At 33.8% G+C, this 21,266-nt stretch overlaps 1 protein-coding gene across 1 annotated transcript; it reads left to right on the top strand.

Moving 5' to 3' along the window:
• The first annotated feature begins 7,469 nt into the window (after positions 1–7,469).
• LOC133819091 (uncharacterized) lies at positions 7,470–9,563 on the top strand. Its single transcript, XM_062252256.1, has 3 exons — positions 7,470–8,563; positions 8,661–8,850; positions 8,947–9,563. Exons 1-3 carry the CDS (start codon positions 8,126–8,128, stop codon positions 9,510–9,512), a joined length of 1,194 nt encoding a protein of 397 aa, XP_062108240.1. The 5' UTR covers positions 7,470–8,125; the 3' UTR covers positions 9,513–9,563.
• Positions 9,564–21,266: the final 11,703 nt, after the last annotated feature.

Raw genomic sequence — 21,266 nt, 5'->3', positions numbered from 1 at the left:
TTGGGCTTTGAAGGGATAATTTGTGTGGAGGCCCAAGGCAGAAGTGGGGGGCTCGACTTACTCTGGAAACATGCCGAAGAGGGGTTTCTATTGGGTTATTCAAGCAACCACATATACCTGGAAATGATTAAGGAGGGTGAACCACGTTGGCGTCTCACTGGATTTTATGGAGAACCCAGAAGAAATGTTCGTCGCACCTCATGGACTCTTCTCCATTCACTGGCGGCATCGTCCCAGCTTCCTTGGTGTGTCATTGGTGACTTTAATAATATTGCAGCTCATGAAGACAAAAGAGGGGGTAGTTTGTATCCTCAGTGGTTGATTGATGGCTTCCAAGCGGCTATGAACCATGGTGATCTTACTGACCTTGATCTGGTGGGATATCCATTTACATGGGAAAGGGGGAGAGGAACTGAGTATTGGACTGAAATTAGGCTGGATAGAGCAATCGTCAACTCCAGGTGGAATGGACTATTTCCGAATTCGAAGCTCTCTAATTTGGAAACCTCTCCTTCGGATCATAATCCTATTTTTCTGGAACCAATTGTCGTGCAGAACCATTTCACTCATCGTCATTTCCGCTTCGAAAATGCTTGGCTCAAAGAGCCACTTTGCTACCAATTGGTTCGGGATTGCTGGGACAGTCAAGAAGGGAAATCTTTTGAAGAAAAATTGCATTTTTGTGCTGAGAAATTGAATACGTGGGGAAGGGAGCTAACTGGTAATTTCCGACGACGACTTCGACTTTATAAACAAGAGCTGGAGTATTTAAAAAGGCAGCGAGAATCTGCTTCCATTCAAAGGTATGATGAAGTAAAGAGGAAGCTTTTTGACATTCTTGACCAGAGGGAAGTGTTTTGGAAACAAAGAGCCAAACAATTTTGGCTTAAAGAGGGGGACCAAAATAGTAAATATTTCCACAAGGCAGCTAGCATTAGAAGATGGAATAATACAATCCAGAAGCTAAAAAATGAGACAGGGGAGTTTGTTGATTGGGAAAATGGACTTCAATCAGTGATGATTGAAGATTTTAATAGCTTATTTTCGACTTCAGGGGCTCAATACACCGAGATATTGGAGTGTGTTCAGCATCGCATCCCCAACGCAGTCAATGAAGAATTACTCAAACCAGTCAATGAAGAGGAAGTGAAGAAGGCGGTTTTCCAAATGCATCCAGACAAGAGCCCGGGACCTGACGGAATGACACCTGCTTTCTACCAAAAGTGTTGGACTATCGTTGGCAGTGATGTTGTAAGTGAAGTGCGCAAGTTCTTTGCAAGGGGCGAGTTTGAGGAGAATTGTTGTATGGCCAATGTTGTTTTGATCCCAAAGAAAAAAAACCCCGAGACTATGGCGGATCTTAGACCTATCTCTCTTTGTAATGTTATGTACAAGGTCATCACCAAAGTTCTCACTAACCGGATGAAACCAATTATGGACGGAATAGTGGCGGAGAATCAAAGCGCTTTCATCCCAGGTCGTTTAATATCTGACAACGTCATGATTTCCTTTGAGATACTGCATTATCTCAAATGGAAGAGACAAGGCAAGGAAGGCTATATGGCATTGAAACTTGACATGAGCAAGGCTTATGATCGCATTGAGTGGGATTTTTTGAATGCTATGCTTCTGAAGATGGGTTTTCACAGAGACTGGGTTCATCTACGATCTAAATGCGTCACCTCTGCCCGATACAAAATCACTCATGGGGGGAGAGAAATGGGGCCGATTGTCCCTTCACGCGGTATTCGGCAAGGGGATCCTTTGTCCCCTTATTTATTTATTTTGTGTGCTGAGGGTCTGTCTTCACTGATAAGGAAATATGAAAGGAATGGCTGGCTCCATGGGTGCAAAGTTGCAAATGGTGCACCACGTGTCTCTCATATGCTGTTCGCAGACGACAGGTATCTCTACTGTAAGGCTACGGTTGACGAAGCGTCCAAAATACAAGAGCTACTTAACAAGTTTGAAGAAGCTTCAGGGTAGAAGGTTAGCCTTGGTAAATCCTCTATCTTTTTTAGCAATAATACTGATGATGCTATGCGTAACAATTTATGTACTTAGCTGCAAATGAGGATGGCAGACGGCAATAGTTTGTATCTTGGGCTACCTAGTACGCTAGGGAGAAATAAAACGGCAGTTTTTGGTTATTTAAAGGACAGGATTCGTAAGAGAATGCAAGGGTGGGACAAAAAATATTTATCTAGAGCTGGGAAGGAGATATTGGTTAAGACAGTGGCTCAGGCGCTCCCTAGTTATGCAATGAGTGTCTTCTTATTACCTGCTGAGATAAGTAGAGACATGGAACAACAAATGGCAAGATTTTGGTGGAAGTCTTCTGGGTCACAAGGTCGTGGGATTCATTGGATGTCTTGGGATAAACTAGGGCGTCACAAGAGTGTGGGCGGAATGGGATTCAGGAGCTTACGAGATTTTAACCATGCCCTTTTGGGAAAACAAGGCTGGCGTCTCCTAACAAGACCACATTCCTTAGCAGCTAAAGTCTTCCAGGCAAGATATTATCCGACAGGCACATTTCTATCTGCTCAACTGGGGAATAATCCAAGCTTTGTTTGGCGAAGTATATGGGAATCTCAGGACATGGTTCGTAATGGCACTAGATGGTGTGTGGGCAACGGTTTAAGGATAGATGTGTTGAACACCCCCTGGCTACCAGACAATGACAATCCTATGGTTATTTCTACTCACCCAGCACTAAAGGAGGCAAAGGTAAATCATCTGATGAGCATATCAGGGAGGGATTGGGATATTGAGATCATTAGAGATTTATTTGAGCAAAGGGATATCAATCTTATACTAGGCATTCCTATCCAGTTTGACCAACAGGATGATCATTATATTTGGTCTCAAGAGACCTCGGGAATGTACACAGTTAAGAGTGCTTATAATTTAATACAGAAGAGGCTAGGGCGTTGGAATGAGGTGGACTCTACTCCATTTTGGAAACGACTTTGGAAGCTTAAGATTCCCCCGAAAGTCAAGAATTTGATGTGGCGGGCTGCAACAAATTGTCTTCCTACCATGATCCAGTTACTCACAAAAAGAATAGAGGTTAGCCCTTTATGTCCAATTTGCGGTATGGAAGATGAATCTATTGTACACTGTCTGGTGTCTTGTAGAGTGATTGAGCATGTATGGAATAGAGTGGGTATTGGAACAAAAGCAACACAGGGCATGACTTTCTTAGAATGGGTGATCAAATGTTTTCAGAGATATGATTCAGAGACTCAGTGCCTATTGTCTACAGTTTGTTGGGCCTTATGGGGAGCTCGAAACAATGCAGTTTGGAATAACAAATTCACTGGTACTTCTAATATTGTTGGTTCTGCAAAAGGATTCCTTGACCATTGGAGAAATGCTCAGAAATATGATTTTGATTCATCATCTTCGACGTTGGAGAGGGGGGATGGAGCTGAGCAATGGACTATTCCTAGATTACACAGTGTCAAGGTGAATGTGGATGCAGCAATTTTCCAGGAGCACCAAAAGTTTGGGGTCGGTTTTGTAGCTCGTGATGACAAAGGCATGTTACTAGAAGGAGGGACTCGCCTTTATCATGGAAGCATTGATCCAATTTTAGCAGAAGTGATGGGGATGCGCGAGGCCCTGAGCTGGATAAAATCGAAACAATGGCATCAAGTATATGTGGAGTTTGACTGCCTAGTGATGGTTCAAGCTATACGAAGTACCACTGAGATGATCTCTCCTTTTGGGAAGATTATAAACGATTGTAGAACCTTACTTGGTGATATGCAAAATGCAGTTCTTTCTTTTGTTAAACGGTCAGCTAATATGGTTGCTCATGACTTTGCTAGAGCGTCTATTTTGTATCCTGATCGTTTGTTCAGTCTGGGGGATGTCCCAGCTGATTTGTTGCCAACATTGGTAACTGAATTCCATGGTTAATGAAGTTATAATTTCCATTAAAAAAAAAGGTATGGAAGTGTATAGGGAAAGACTAATAGTTAGCATATAATAATGTATTAAAATAAATATAAATATATTAAAAATATATCTAAAGAAATATAAATAATTAAATATTTTTTAATATATATTATATGTAATTGGATTTGATCGGTTTTTAATTAGATTTTGACAGTGTCATCTGCCATCTGATTCATTCCAATCCAATTGTAATTAGATATCCATTTTTTTTGTGATTGGATTGGATTGGTTTGGATGTTTCCCACCCTCCAATATGTTGTATTAATTAAACTAGGTGAAAGCAGCGTACAATGCACGTTTTCTTAGTTAAATAATGAAAGACCATACGTGGGCATCCGATCAAATCCAAAATTTTCGTACTAATCCAATTCAATCCAATTAAATGTTGGATTTTAAAAATCATCATCAAATCCAATCCAATTAAGCATCAAAATTCAATTCAATTCAATCCAATCCAATTAGTTATTGGATTGGTTCGGATTTTTAATTGGATTTCGAGTTGGAAGCTGATTTTTTTTCGAAACCGAGTTGGAACTTGATTTTTAATATTAACTTAAAAACATATAAAAAAAATCATTCAAAAACTAAACAATACCATTCATTTAGGTTTAAACTACATAAAGTTATCAACCTTACAAGTTTAATCAAACTAAAAACTTGAAGTAGTATTGAAAATGAGAGAGAATGAGGATAATAGAAGCGTATTTTTAGTGTTTTCTTCTCTAATTAGATGTGGAATTGTATAGGGGAAGACTAATAATTAGCTAATAATAATGTATTAAAAGAAATATAAATATATTTAAAGAAATATAAATAATTAAATATTTTTTAATATATATTATATGTAATTGGATTTGATCGGTTTTTAATTAGATTTTGATAGTGTCATCCGCCGTCTAATCTAATCTAATTAAAATTCAATTATTCTTTAATTAGATTTTGATAATGTCATCCGCCATCTGATCCAATCTAATTAAAATTTAATTATTCAAATCTAATCCAATTGTAATTGAATATATATTTTTTTATAATTGGATTAGATTAATTCAGTGTAATTGGATTGGTTTGAACCCGTAATATTACCGATACATTAGTTTGACGGTCTAGATAATTTAATAAGTGAATTTAGATTGGCAAAAATATAATTTATATAATTAAATATTAAAAAATATCCATTATTATTATTCCAAAATTTGTTCTTTCAAGTTGTGCATCAATGAGACCGCTATTGTACTCCATAAATTATGCTCTTGAACGGCCTTAAAATATTAAAATTTAATCACATTTTTCAGAAGAAAAACAAAACTAGATAGTGATCCTTTAACGTATTAAATTTAAAAGGGTTGTTTAATAAGGTGTAACAAGTTTAACCAATTCTACCTATAGTTTTTATTTTAAAATATAAAATGATTAAAGATATAAGAATAAGACATCACAATATTAGTATTTTGACCATTTTATAGATAAGTATTGATCATTCATAAATACACATAAATATGTTTGTGTCTACGTGTACGTATATAAGTACATATATACATGGACCACTCTTACGTATGTTGACCAATTAGTTTTTGTATTGTACCTGCAAATTAATTTGTGTTGACCATGTTTATAAATCTTACAACAAAGGGTTATTCACTTATTTGGATAAGCTTGAAAACTTACAACAATTTCATTAAATTAGTTATAGGATATTAAGATAAAGCTTTTTTTTAGAAGTCTTTCAAGCATTAATATGATGTTATAATAATAATAATTATTATTATTTTAAATAAATTATTTGTCACTAGATGATTACTTAGTCACCACCTGAGCAGATATACTCAATTAATTTAGTCCCTACAATAATCAATTAAAATTATGTTTTTGATTTCTTAAATATTTTTATATCATTTAGCTAATATTATTTTACCCCTATGACCTAAGTATTATTATTCATTACCGTTCTAGTAGAGTCACTAGCTAGATGGACTGCCTAGTGCCCTACCATGGTCATCAAACTTAGGACCAATTCAATGGGTTTCGTCTTCATTGGTTGAAAACAATTTATTCGCAAAATTATTTAATCTTACTTAACTTCATTTTTTTAATATAAAGGAAAGAAATAATGCAATACATCATATTTCTTTTTTACCCTTCTAAATGAATATTCTCAATTGTAATGGTAAATCTTCGGATAGTTATATTAGTACACATCGATACCTATTTTTTGTTGAATTATTTCAATAATTAATTTAGAGATTATGAAAATGTAACTCAGATTGCAGGCATTCCATTCTAAAATATTTTCCCTGCAATAAATTTATGAACTATGAGATTTTTTTTGTAGGATGAATTAAATAAATGTGAATGTATATTTATAGATACAAAATTAAGAAGCCAAACTTGAACAATTTATAAGTTTTTTAAAATATTTTTTTTCTTAGGTTAGTATAGTTCTAAATGTGGTTGCAGGTATTACGAGGTGTCAGGTGACAATTATTTACATAATGTAGTAGTACTAGTATCTTCCTTTATCTAAAGTTTAATGTTTTAGGAAATTTCTTTGGTATGGCTCTTTTGTGTTTTCAATCTGTAAACAGATTTTAGTATGATTTTTTTTATGATCGTGTATATTGTAGTTATTTAGAGCATCCTGTAAATTTTCAAAAAATTTCAAATAATTTATAGTGTCGAAAACTAAGTTCAAACATGCTATTTTCCATTCGCATAAAAAAATTAGTCACGCGTGCAACAATATGTTTTTATACTAGTTTTCGACATTGTAAATTATTCGAAATTTTCTGAAAATTTATAGGATGCTCTAAATAATTACAATATACATAATCATAAAAAAATATTGCACCAAAAATTATTCACAGGTTAAAAACACAAAAGAGCCCTAAGCTCTTTTTGAAGTCCATACCATAGAATTATCTAATGTTTTATTACCAAAAATAAAGACAACTAAAATTATAACCCTTTCATGGTTTTTTTAAAAAAATTATAAATTTGCATATTGGATCCTCTCCTATCTTTAATTATTGGTGTTATCTAAAAAATCGTGATTGTGTTATTTTTTATCTTTTTTGTCAAAAAAAAATCGTGATTATGCTTTGCAATATTTAAAAAAAAATATATATTTTAAAATTTCCAAATTCCTCGTTTTGAAATCTGTTATTTTTACATTAACACGTTGACACGATTTCTCAAGACGGTTTTCGAAATCTCTAGAATAAGAAAGGTATTATCCGGATAATCCACCACACTAACAGAGGGGTATTTGAGTAATTCCATATCCAGAAGCTCATAATCCACATTTTGCTACAGCGAGCCCATGATCACAATCGCAACACGTGGCAAATAATTCATTTCACCCCTCTGGTAAATTTCTTTGAACTTCAACCCTCTGCCACGTCGGCCAATATTACATGTTCACTTAGTATCCTACATGGCCCATTAGGACAAGTCAGCTAGGGTCCACTTCCACGGGTCCTATAAAAGCCCCAGTCCAGCCCATAACGCCCACCATTCACCTTTCACTCACTAAAACTCACTCTCTTCACTCTTCTTCACCCCTCTGAGAGAGAAGAGAAAGGAAAAACCACAACCGTATAAAATATACGTTCTCCTCCCACCACAAACTCATCTCCGGCGATTATTCGTCACCGGAGAAATGAATATTCCGGCGATCTTCATTTCGATAACTGTACGCAATGCTCCAATCTCCGATCATCGCCGCCACGTTTTCCACGAAAATCTTTGACCGGAAGCGATCTCGTTTCGCTTAATTACAGTACAAGTTATTCGACACTTTTCCTTCGCCGAAAAAAAAATAACGATACGATACTTCTAGAGGAAGGTACCGGTTTTTCTTCTCTTGGTTCGTACATAAATTTTGATAAGAGTTTTTCTTTTTTTTGTTTCGGTTTTTTTTTTTCAAACTTCGGACTGGATTGACCTGATAACCTAACGGAAAAGCAAAACAGCGAATGTAGATGGATTTTTGAGAAATTAGGATTGATTTTCATAATTTTTTGGGGTTCGGTTCTGTTTAATTGGAGTGGTTTATAATTAAGCTCTGAAAATGGAGCAGAAAAAACCTTTTAGTTTATAGGATTTTCTAATTAGAAGCGGAGGTAGTGTGAAGAAAAGTTTTTTTTCTCTTTTTTTCGGAACGATGCCATTTCCGATGAAGATACAACCTCTTAATATTGATCCCGAGTCGGTTAGGGAACCTGTGGTTCGAACCGATTCAGCTAAACCGGTGTTGAAATCGCGGTTCAGGAGGCTCTTTGACCGCCAGTTCCCGAGCGTCCTGAGGAATTCTTCAACAGAAAAGCCTACTAGTGTTAATGGCGAACCAACTCAGTACAAAGATGGAGGAGCGACTGAGTTCGAACCGAGTTCGGTTTGCTTGGCCAAGATGGTTCAGAATTTCATCGAGGAGAGCAACGAGAAGCAACCAGCTCCACCTCCACCCAAATGCGGCCGTAACCGCTGCAATTGCTTCAATGCGAATAGCAACGACAGCTCCGATGACGAGTTCGACGTCTTCGGTTTCGGAGATTCCACCACATCCGGATCGTACGGCGGCGACGTCTCTGACATCCTCAAGGTAAAAGAAAATCTCACGATTCTCGGCAACCAAACAGAAGAATGATAATTTCTATTTTCGTTTATTAATTAACTAATATATTTTTGGCAAAAAACAGAGTTTAATTCCTTGCGCGAGCGTAGCTGAGAGAAATCTGTTGGCCGATACTGCTAAGATCGTTGAGAAGAACAAAAATCACAAACGAAAAGACGATTTGATAAAGATTGTCACCGAAGGACTCTCTTCTCTGGGCTACGATTCCACCATCTGTAAATCCAAATGGGAAAAATCTTCTTCATTCCCAGCTGGTACAGTCTCCAAAGCTTTAAGCCCTAACAAAAAAAATTGACCAAAAAAAAAAAAGAAATCGAGAAAAATTGTAATTGATTTGTGTTTGGTTTCAGGTGAATATGAGTACATAGATGTGATCGTACAAGGCGAGAGGTTATTGATAGACATAGATTTCAGATCAGAGTTCGAGATAGCTAGATCCACCGGTGCTTACAAGGCTATCCTCCAATCTCTGCCGTACATCTTCGTCGGAAAATCTGACCGTCTCGGTCAAATAGTCTCCATCGTTTCTGAGGCAGCCAAACAGAGTCTTAAGAAGAAAGGAATGCACTTCCCTCCATGGCGGAAGGCCGAGTACATGAGAGCCAAATGGCTCTCTCCTAACTCCAGAAACGACCCCATCGCCATCTCTGTGCCGGAATCGGAGAAGGCCAAGTCCGACGCCGAGGCTCACGAAGACGGGTTTAGCGATTGCGGTGAATTGGAGCTGATTTTCGGCGAGAAGAGCTTGTCGTCCGAGAACGATACCGGTGGAGAAGTCGCCGCCGTAGCTTCTCCAGCGGATGATAAAAAATCGTCGGAGCCGGTGATGGTGGCGTGGCAGCCACCGGCGATTAAGCCGAAGAGTGTAGAGAGAGGAACTAAGGTCGTTACCGGATTAGCTTCTCTACTCAAATAAAAAACCCCAAAAAAATAAAAATAAAAAAGGAAAAAAATTTTTTGCATCCTACTACTGCTCCCATATATCTTTTTCAAATTTTCGAGATAAAAAAAAATGAATATATAAATAACATATAATATAAAACAAAATATATAAAACGAGGAGTTCAAATATTAGAACACGGCTCCTCTTTTTTTTTTTTTTTTCTTTAACTAATGTATGTATGTTAAGAGAAAACAATCTCATCATGTAATAAAATAGTTAGAATTTGAAAAGAAAAGTAATTGAAATTGTAACACAATCTTTACTTTACTTTTATTTTATTTTTCTTAATTTAATGATTTGAGTAGTAGATTACTTGATAAATAACTAAATTCGTTTGAATTTTGGGGCACGAAAGAAAAAAGAATAAGGTTGGAGTGGAGCAGCCGTTTGTTGAAAGGTGAACAAAAGGAGGATGAAACTTTCTTTTCCTAAATTTTCTGTTCTTACTTTTTGAAATTCATCTCCATTTTTTTCAAAAAAAAAGAAAAATTACCCGGTAAATAATAATAATAATAATAATAATTTTCAATCATAGAAATAAAAAGGGTAGAGATAAAGGAACGGTTTCTGATTGTTGATATGGTGACATCAGAGGAAAAGGGCTCGTGGCGTCTCGAACGCCGTGAGGCAGTGGCAATATTGAATAAGTAAATAAATAAATTCATTAGAAATGCGTGATATTCTCCTCTTATTTATTTAATATTTTTGGGAGTGCTGAAAATACTTCTTTTGCTGTTATTTATTTATTTATTTATTTTTATAATAATTAAAAAGAAAACAAGGATCGAAATGACGGTCTTGAAAACTCCGTTAGTGATAGATTTTGACTGATGAAAAGAAGAAACCTAGGCATATACACTTGGAGTCGGTGGATGTATAAACGACAATACGAGTAATACGACACGAAAAAATTTGTGCTTTGGGATGACAAATTACGACATGAATTCAGTCAAACAATCTTCTTGATTATAACTTTGGGCACAATTACACTAGCCCGGCAAGATACGACGAAACCAAATACTATATTTACGTGTTATACGATTAAAACCATTTTAGAATTTTTTTCTATATTATTTATTGTAGAAAGAAAACTGAGAATATAGGGAAACATCAAAGCTATAAAACAGAGATCTAAGCTTATGATATTTTAAAGATTCAGATCAAACAGAATAAACAATTAAACAAATATGTTAAGAACAGAAACAAGTATTAAACAAATATAAAATTACGGAAGAAGAACACTAGAAATTTTATCCTGGTTCAGCTAACAAATAATTAGCCTACATCCAGCTTTCCCCAAGAGTTTTATTGATATTTGGCAAATGTTACACCTCTATTATAACAACTCCAAATTGGTCTGAACAACACCAATCCGTTAAACAAGAAAGCCAGTAGATTACTAAGCTAATCTCACTCAAAAGCTCTCTGATTTTCACTCAAGAAAGAACTCTTCACTATACAAAGATTTCATCACACACTCGTACAAAAATTCACTCAACTCTCCTAGGAATTCTCTGAAACGAAACCTTCTGTATTATAACTTCTTGATGAACCTCTTCAATCTGAAAACCATAGCACTCTTCTCAGCTTTTTCCACACACCCAAAATTATAAGCTCCTCCTATATATATACATATTGGTCTTCAAGAACTTGGACACCTCAGCAAGTTCTGTTTTTTAAAAAGAACAAGAAACCAATATAATTTAAGTGTAACCGAAATAGATTTAATTAGTTATGTCGTGATTATTATTTTTACCACATTTATGTATATATATATATAGATGTAGTTTATTTAAATGCACTTAAGTTGAATATTACTTAATGTCTCTTCTTCATCATAGGTTTGTGTCCTATAATTCAGTCGGTTTATGTGTAAATCATATAATTAATTAAATTTATACTTGATTTGAATAATATATATCTGTTTGTAATCCTAGTAAGAAAAAAGATAAAATAATTGACTAATCTCAACTAATAATTTAGACTCTTATTAGGTATAGTATATGGGTGAGGTCATGGGCGGACTAAAAATAAATATTAGGATGTTTGTTTATGTAAATTTGAAGAGGATAACTCTCTATTATTAGTACATGTAGGTTCGTTTCTAGATGGGGTAAGAAAAAGTATTTGACTTTTTTTTTGAAAAAAAATGTTTATGATATTGAATAACACAATTGATATAAATTTAAATATATATCGTGAAACTATAGTTTTATTATTATTCATGCACAAAATCAGATACAAGGCAACTCCATTATTAAGAGAATAAAAAATGAGGGTTTCTTCTTCTTTTTTTTCTCTTAATATTTTAGCCCCCTAAGGATTTTCTAATGCCTCCTTCATCTTTTTCGGTCATGAGCCACTGCTGACTTTAGCTAGTAGTTGGGATTCTCTAGCCGAGAGGGGCAATCATCTAATGAAGGTAGGGGCGGACCAATGGAAACGAGTGTGAGCGGCCGCCCCTACTAAAAAAATTGTTTTAAGAAAATATATATATTTAGTTAATCAATTTATATAAGTTTAATTGAAACTAATATTTAACAAAGTAGACTTTAGCATAATGAGTAAATATATATATTTAGATCACCCTAACAAGGATTCAAACTCCAATAAAAGCAGTAGATTTGGATCTTTAGGGGCAAGTAGGATGGTGGTTCTGCAAGGGTGCGATCAAGGGTTGTTTATTCTAGTGGGATTGGGTTTGAATCCAAGAGATTCAGGCTTGGCTGTGAGGATGACTCGTAATGGTGTGACTTGGTAGGCTGGATTAAGTCTTATGGGGGATAACTTTGTGATTGGGATCGGGGTGTTGTGGTCCTCTTAAGTGTCGGGTATTATTCCCTTGTGTCAGATTATTTTTTATTTGTTTTGTTTTATTTATGTTTTTCATTTAGTGAATAATGTCCCTTGCGTGTGAGGTTGTAGTTTACCTTATAGAGTGGTATTGCAGTCTATTTTGTGTAGTGGTGTTTTAGATTCTAGTAGTCCAACACTATGACAAAGTTAAGTGTCGAGATACTTTAAGTTTATAGATAAGTTGCATTTTATTTACAGGTCAATATTAATATTAATTTGTCTTTTGGATAGTTGAGGTTTACATCTTTATCAATGAAGTTTTCCACTTGATTAGTTAAAAATATACATCATGATATTGTGTATAATGTTTTGTTACATAAAATTATTTTATGTGCAAATATCAATTACTCTTAGTAATTTAGTACAATTAACTGATTAATACTTATTTATTAATGATAAGAGTATCACAAGCACAATTATGTTTTAATAGAACACGAATCACATGTTAGACTAACTATTCATGGATATAATTAGCACGCCACGACTCGTTTAATCAAAGATAAAAAAATGGTTTCTCAAACTCACTTATTATTTTTTTTTATAATAATAATTAATTCCACTAGTGTTAGTGCTCTCTGTGATTTTCAGTCCGTCCAGTCCCAGGTTAAAAGTCTTGGACCAGGGTCTTTTCAATTTATTTAGTTTTTCAAACTTTATATTATGATTTTAAAATTGAATTTAAGATGTTTTTATTGGGATATTTGTAATCGTTAATGTTTTATATTTATTATAGTCGTGGACGCCAAAAATCCACAAGGAAAAATATGAGACTTATGTGAGGTCCTCGGGCCGCCACCATCTCGGGAAGTCATCATGCTATCATGCCACGAATCTAGACCCGTGCCTCATGGGATCGTTGCCATATGGCCCCCATTTGCAAGACGAAGACATGAAGCTGCCCTGGCCTCGCTGGACCCGCGCTCGACGCCCCATCTCCTCCTGGTGAGCGCTCCGCCTCGCGTCCGAGCAAGCCCCCGCCTCGCGTCCGAGCAAGGCTCCTGCTGCGCGCCCCGCCTCGCGTCCGAGTGAGGCCCCTGATGTGCGCCCCGCCTCGCGTCCAAGCGAGGCCCCTGATGTGCGCTCCACCTCGCGTCCGAGCGAGGCCCCTGCTGCGCGCCCCGCCTCGCGTCCGAGCGAGGCCCCTGATGTGCGCCCCGCCTCGCGTCCGAGCGAGGCCCCTGATGTGCGCTCCACCTCGCGTCCGAGCGAGGCCCCTACTGCGCGCCCCGCCTCGTGTCCGAGCGAGGCCCCTGATGCGCGCGTGGCCTCGCTGAAGCACCCTTGGCGTCGCGCCTCGGCACCGCAGCCTCGCACCTCAGCAAATGTTCAGCCTCACGCCCCGAGTGAACCACGCTTTCGCATGCCCACGTGAGAGGAAGAAGGCTTCGTGAGCAGCTAGGGAGCCGTGTCGTCAGTAGGCCTTCCAAGGGGGCCTCGCGAAGGAGTAGGAGCCACGCCACCTGGTGGCCACACGAGCAGAGCCATGCACCAAGGGAGCCGCACCACCAAGGGGGTCATAAGGAGGGCGTTTCGCCACGCCTTCTTAGACATCCGTCAAGGCCACATGCCTATCGTCTAGGTTCGTGGGTGACCTCGGGGTGCTTCAGGCATCTCGTGCCAAGGGCCCGAGATCTCCACCTCACGCCAGGGCCATAACACACACCAAGGGTCCCATTCCTTACACCTGGAGACCCCTATGCTTAGGAGATCCAGTACGAGTCGAATGGGACATACTTGTACGACCTAGTACTAAGTACGGATACCAGTGCCAGTAAGACTGCTGGGGTAAGATTCATGGTCCGTACGTCTACAGCCATAGGTCAGAGCCGACACCACTACCTCCTGCGCCACTACGCCTGCCACCACTCGTCAAACATGGGTACAGACAAGTAGTGGAGGCATTCTCCTGGCACCTGCTCCTGTGCTGGATGTACGACCACAACCTCTGAAGCCACTCCCCTGACATAGTACTTATGTACCCTATGGTCTCTTGGACCACTATGTACCTAAGGCCATTAGAGCCTACTATAAAATGGACTCTAAGACCACCTGAAAGGGGGTTGGAAAATTCATTGTATGCAGAGGCTATTGAGAAATATACCAAAGCTTGCTCCATTTTTGATATGTGTTTACTTTTCCTTAAAGTTTATTCTAAGTTCTTATATAAATATCATCTAACTTACCTTTGAGTTTTCCGATCTAATTTCGTTGACGGAATTTCACCGTCAACAATAGTTAAATACTTAATATTTTATTTTTATATAAAAAATAATAAATGTTCAATATATATTAAAGATAAATATTTAATATTTAATTTTTGTGGTAAAAATACTTAAAGTTGCTAAAAATTATTTTTGTCTATATCTCTTTTGTTGGAACGGTTAAACATGTTGACTAAGTAGATATTTGTCATTCTGTAATCAGTCAATTTTATTTTTTTTAAAAATATTTTAAATTAGAAAAATGAATTGAAAAAGATATTTTACATTAATACAAATTTAAAAATATATATTTTGAGAACAAAAATATCTAAATTACCGAGTGATACGTATCTGATTAGTCAACAGCTAACATCTCTGAAAAGGTACTGAAAAAAGTAATGTTTAGCAAGATTATGTATTTTTGTCACAAAGAAAAAAAAAATTAAGTATATCTTTACCATATATATTTAACATTAAATATTTTTACCATAAAATTTAATAAGTGTCAAACATTCAATATTTATGGAGCAAATATTCTTTCTTTTTATAATAAAGGGAATATAGTTATTTGGTACCTTATGTTTTTGCAAAGTATTATTTTGGTACCTTTTGTTTTCAATAATGACAAAATTTTATCTAGCAAATCTGAGTTTAGGGTACCGAATATGTACGATTTTAAAATACATGGTACCATATGAGTATTATTAAAAACAGAGGGTACCAAAATGATATTTTGCAAAACCATAAAGTACCAAATAAGTATATTCTCTAAAATAAATGGCTAAAATAATCATTTTAAAAGCGTTTTTACTCTTTCTATTATTATTATTTTCGGTTTGGGTGAAATTTATCTCACCAAATAACGGTGAGTTTGATGTCATTTTCAAGTTGTGAATATAATTATATGTATATAATAAAAATAAATCTTAACTAAAAATAAATAAATCTAGAAGGAATCATAACAATAATAAAAATAATAGTATTTGGTGCATATCTGTGAAATCTAGTTGAGCAACTATGATATAATATAACATATTAGTAACATTTAGTTAGAGTCCAACATAACATAGAAATAGATCTTAGATATGTGTGTGACACATTAAACATTATGAGTGAACCAATATTTTTGCCTTTTTTTTTGTCTGTAACTATATTTGGATGAATTCAATTTACAACCTAAAATAATTATTTCTTTCTTTTTTTATATTTTAATTATTTTTTCTTAACAATCATTGTGGTGGGGCTATTATAATCCATTATGTTGCATAAAATATGTAACATGCTGTCGTTATAATTTACTATATCTTATAATTTGTGAAGTGGGTAGGGTCGGTTACAAATCTCTCTAAAGAAATAAGGGAGTTGTGGGGTTCCTTTCATTTTCTTAAATTTATTTGTCATGATAAGAATGATAATAGGGTTTTATTTTCTCTCTAATGCCCCAAAAAAACCTAATAATAAAAAAAAATTGCCAAAGTTTCGATAATAGTACTAATACCCTTATGAAAGCAACTCCCCACCTACTACTACTACTCTCTTTTCTTTTCATCTTTTTTTTTTTTTCTTCTGAATTTTTTGAGATGACTTTTGATGTGTAAATTTGATTTTTTACTAAGCTTTGCCCATGCCATACGAAAAGTAGATACTATTCATTCACACATTTATTTTTGCAAAAAGGATAAGAAATGTTAAGGTGTGGAAGGCCCCATATTTGAAAGGTTGGGGTCTTAATATTTACCCCTCTTGATTGGATATTCTTCAAAATATGATATTGGGTTTTAAAGGCACTGATGTTGAGGATTGTACCCCATCCCCAAACTTGTATAAGAAAGAGTTCTCATGAAAATTCTAGTGAATGAAAAGAGAACAGAAGCCATGATGACTCCCTCTTATCCAATCATGATTTGACATGTCTCTCTAACAATACCCTCTTCATTTTAGCATTTATCCTTTTATGACATGTACTATTATTTTAGGTGACATGTGGTCCACTTTAGCTCTCTCTCTCTCTCTCTCTCTCTCTCTCTCTCTCTCTCTCTCATCCATTTTTTCCTTTTTACACTCTTTGCACTTTTTCTAGGGTGGGTTTTCTAGTATGGCCAACCATACAAGTGACGGGTGTACCTATAAGAGTATTTTGGATATTTGGTCAATATTTTATTAAGGATGTGTGTTATCCTAAAAAAGTGTTTTTTTTAATTACATATTTTTTTTTCAAATACTTTACCATTCTTACATTTTTTTTCTTAAAAAAAATACGTATTCAAAATTTAAAAAATTCTATCTTAAGAAAAATAACTTAAAAATAACTCGCAGTATTAACCCGGAAGAAACTTAAAAAACATACAAAAAATAATATATATATATCAAACCAACTAAATATTAGCTTCTTTTAAAAAAAACTTGATTTGGTATTTGTTGGATGGAGGATAGTACAAATTGGTTTTATGAGTGTATGTATTATATAATGTAGTAGTTGTTCTAAGCAGAGTATAAATTAAGAAGGGTTTCAATAGCTTTTATGAGGACAGGTGACTTATTTTGGGTTGAAGGGTTATCTTTTGATTTTGAGCTTGAAATCAATTAGGATCTTTTATTTTCTTTTAAAGAAAGAAAAAAATTATTAGAATTGGCTCTCTCTCTCTCTCTTTCTAGCCTCGTACTAATATTTACAAGCATTGATTATGCTGCTATAAAAGCTATCAAAGGTGCAATCAGTGAGTCAGGTTCTCGTGTCAATGAAGTATATAATTTGATTTTGATTTTCTATTATTATTATTGGGAATTTCTTAATTATTATTATTATGTCAAAAGAATTTCTTATAGGTGCACACTCAGTTGGAATGTCAAAATATACACAACGATATACTATAGTCTTAAACCTTATATAAAAATAAAAATAAAAATAGCGAGTCTCGTCTTAAAAGAAAATTGAATAATTTAAAATGCATCTCTTGATATTATGTGTGTGTCCCTAGCATTATAAGATTCTAGGTCTGCTGTGCTAAAAAAAAAAAATCTAAGGTCTGTTGCTTGGCCCAATCCTACCACTCATTCACTTCTCTAATGGCCCAAATAATCCCTATTCCTCTTCCTCACTTATCTTTATCATTTTCTTACTTACATTTAAAAACAGTGAAACATATTATTTAGAGAATCTATTAAGTGTGTAAACAAATTATTACACAGAAAAGCATTCAAATTTTTTTATTTAAAAAAAATCTATTGGAAGTATTCAAAAGAAAAAAGAAAAAAAAATTCAACTTGCCTTTATTTAAATATAGTACTCCTTCTAGTCATCATTCAAGAATCTACTTAATTTGATCAGAAATAATTGAGAGGATATGCATAATGATTTAACGTGAGTTACTTCTAACAGAACTATATGGTTCTATCCTCTTTATGTATACATACATAATTTATTTATATACTCAAGTTAAGATTTTATAATAGTTGTAATGTAATGAATAATATTGCTTATAAATTTTGTAACCAAAAATTCAAATAAGAAATAAATTTAATTAAAGCATGTGCTGCAATTTTTGTCCCTAAAAAAATGATGTGAAAGCATAAAGCCGAAGTGGTGACCACAGATTTATGCAAAGAAACCCAATCCAGGGCAGAAGCTGTATTTGGCTGAGTGTTGCTTTTTTCTTTTTTCTTCTTTTAAAAAAAAATAAAATAAAAAAGAGAATGGTATCAAAAGAAAGAACATAACTTCTTATAAAGAAAGATCACATACACTCAATTTTTTTGTTCTTAATATATAAACATTTTTCTTTTCTTTTAATGCTTCATTGCTTTGGTAAAAGGGAACATAATTCGAACATAATTAGGAAGAGTAGACGTGTTACGAAGAAATTTTTTACACTATTTTTTCTTTACATGCTTGAATTTTTTTATTTTTTTTTAATGATTGTGAACTTAATTATTCAAATTAAATAATTAATTATAAGACTGTTACATAAATGTTTAAACGGACACAAAAACTGTTTGAATAAAAATTAGATATATTTAAATAGTTTATCAACAAAAATTAAAAACGAACATAAAGTAAAGAACACACGAAATTATACGTGGTATCAACAATTTTTGCAGATTGCTACTAGTCTACGGGGCTACGCCCAGAAAATGAAATTTATTAGAAGAATATCTAAACGATTACAAAACCAAATTGACTTATACAAATAAAGACTCCCTATTGATTTTTTCACAACTGTTGTAATCTAAACTCCTAATCAAATTTCTGAAGTGCTAAGATCTTGAACTCCCTTCAAATCATAACACTTGCACTCTTCCTCCCGAAAAGTGACTTACGAGCAAGACTTCTCATGAAGCTTGATGAACGATGTCCAAGTGTGTTCAACATGCACAATTATCACAAAGAAAACAATACAGAAGTACACTGCAATAAACTACTAAGAACTTGCTGGACTCAAGTTCTTCACACAATAAAAACTCTTTCTAAAACTTGAAAAATATTTGGAAAATAAAACACCAAGAGAGATCAAGAAAAACTAACGAGCTAAGGATGTTTATATACCCCTTATAATCCATTTAGGTTGTGGAAATCAAATCAGAAACCAATCAGCCAATAAATAAAAAATCTTCCCAAAAAGGAAAGTCAGAATCTGTTTAATCTGATTAGAAAACATTTCACAACAAAACAAGAACCAAACAATTTCGAAAATACCACACAATATATTTCAAAAATACATTCATAATTAATTTTGTCAATTTTATCAAATATGCCAATAAATGATTTTACAATGCTCTTTTTTTTTGTAATGATTTCTTCTTAAATAAATATTTTTATATTTTTCTATATTTATTTTTATTTATATAGTTATTAAACAATAATATTATATTTCTTTACACTCTTAGTACATCTATCTTAATAGTATGTATAGAAAAAAAAAACTTATGTAGTTGAGGCAAATATAAAAAAATATAATTAAGGTGGAGTAAATATATAATACTAAACTTATAAATAGATTTATTTATACGTAAAAACGATCCAGGTGAGGTGACAATCCACATCGGGCTATGTGTGTAAAAATTAAAATTTTCAATTGAGTTATTTTAATTTAAAAAAATTATGGAGACATTAAATAATTTTTTTATTATTTTCTAGTTAAAATATAGGATGCAACATTATATATATTTTAAATTTTATAATAATGTGTATTTTTTGTTAAGTAAAAATTAAGAAGGGGTGTCAAATTCTTTTAATTTCCTAAAATATTTTTCAAGGATTATTTTAAAAAAGAGTGAAAAATAAAAATAAAAATGTATATAGAACTACTCAATTATTTTTCTCTTTTTTTTCTTCATAAAAACCTTTCTAGATGGTGCATTTAATTACTATCATGTCTTTGGAACCAGGCCAATGTGACAGTACTATTTTATTGTCTCTGGATCAAATTAATGTAATAATAAAGTCAGTAAAATATCTATATATATAAAAAAAACTCAAAAGCCCTAATGAATTCTTCTTCACAAGACAGCTTGCTTAATCATATGAGAAAGTATTTTTAATGGTAAAACAAAAAAAAAATAATTCAATAAAAAAATAAATTAAATTCAGTCTTTTTCTCTGACTAAGATTATGTGGTTTATGTTTGTTGCAGTGCAGGAATCCAAAGCAACATAAATGAGAAGGTCTATTAATATTACCATCTCAGTAGTGATCCAAATTTTAGGCAAGTTTCCTCTTTGCTTGTAAGATGAACTTTATTACTTAATATAAATATATATATATTTTTGCTATATTTTTTTAAGTATGAGAGTTACTTCTATCACTGTCATATTTGCATTTTTTTAAAAAGAAAAAGTTATTTTATTTATTAAATTTAGGATGTTTCTTGTTTGGAGCAATTCTTTAAAGAATCTTCTCTTTAGAAATAGAATATGCCAAAAGCATAAATGTAATTTCGTTCTGATTGGATTCCCACTTGGGTTATATCATCATTGTAAATTAGGTCTTTCTTTTCATGTATCAACATTATCCACATAGGTGAAACTAAGAGAAAATTTGAGATTTTATTTTATAATTCACTGTATCTTCTGCTGTCATTTGTAGATATTAAGTGAAATTTTTATGATAAGAAATTTACTTCATGAGACCTTTGAACTCGACATTTTTTAAGATTGTATGATAAACTCTTATACGACTAGTCGTTGTTGCAAACAAACTGTCGTTTAAAATGCTATGCTTGACTAAACGACGGGTCGTCTGAAAATTTAAAATCAGAAATGGAATGGCTTGTCGCGATTACAACCACACGCAGTTAAGAATTTCATCAGTACCCAATTCATCATGATTTACCATATGCAAAATAAATTAAAATTTTGTGTCTTTATTATCATTGTAATATCTCTATTTAAATATTGTAAAATCTATTTGTATTAACTGATAAAATTATAATAAAAGATTACTAATTAAAAATGATATGTCATTTCTTACTAATTTTTATTCATGCAAAACGTACGACACTCTAAGATGAAACAATGTCATTTCTCATATATATGATTCATCGTATATTAATCTAGAGATATCTTTTTTTACTGATTGATTAGGTAATATATTGTGGTTGTAAGCTTCTCACGTGAATTTTACTTCAAGACCGATATATATTTATATATATATAAATTATTAATTAGCCATATC

The sequence above is a fragment of the Humulus lupulus genome, chromosome 2 (genome assembly GCF_963169125.1).
Source record: "Humulus lupulus chromosome 2, drHumLupu1.1, whole genome shotgun sequence".
NCBI classification, from domain to species: domain Eukaryota; kingdom Viridiplantae; phylum Streptophyta; class Magnoliopsida; order Rosales; family Cannabaceae; genus Humulus; species Humulus lupulus.
Note: the sequence above shows the minus strand (reverse complement) of the source record. Positions and strands in the feature narration are given on the sequence as shown.

Excerpts from the sequence above, each read along its gene's own strand:
- LOC133819091 (XM_062252256.1), top strand. The coding sequence starts at position 8,126 with ATGCCATTTCCGATGAAGATACAACCTCTTAATATTGATCCCGAGTCG. Across the intron at positions 8,564-8,660 it reads ACGTCTCTGACATCCTCAAG|AGTTTAATTCCTTGCGCGAG; the intron begins GTAAAAGAAAAT and ends GGCAAAAAACAG. Across the intron at positions 8,851-8,946 it reads ATCTTCTTCATTCCCAGCTG|GTGAATATGAGTACATAGAT; the intron begins GTACAGTCTCCA and ends GTTTGGTTTCAG.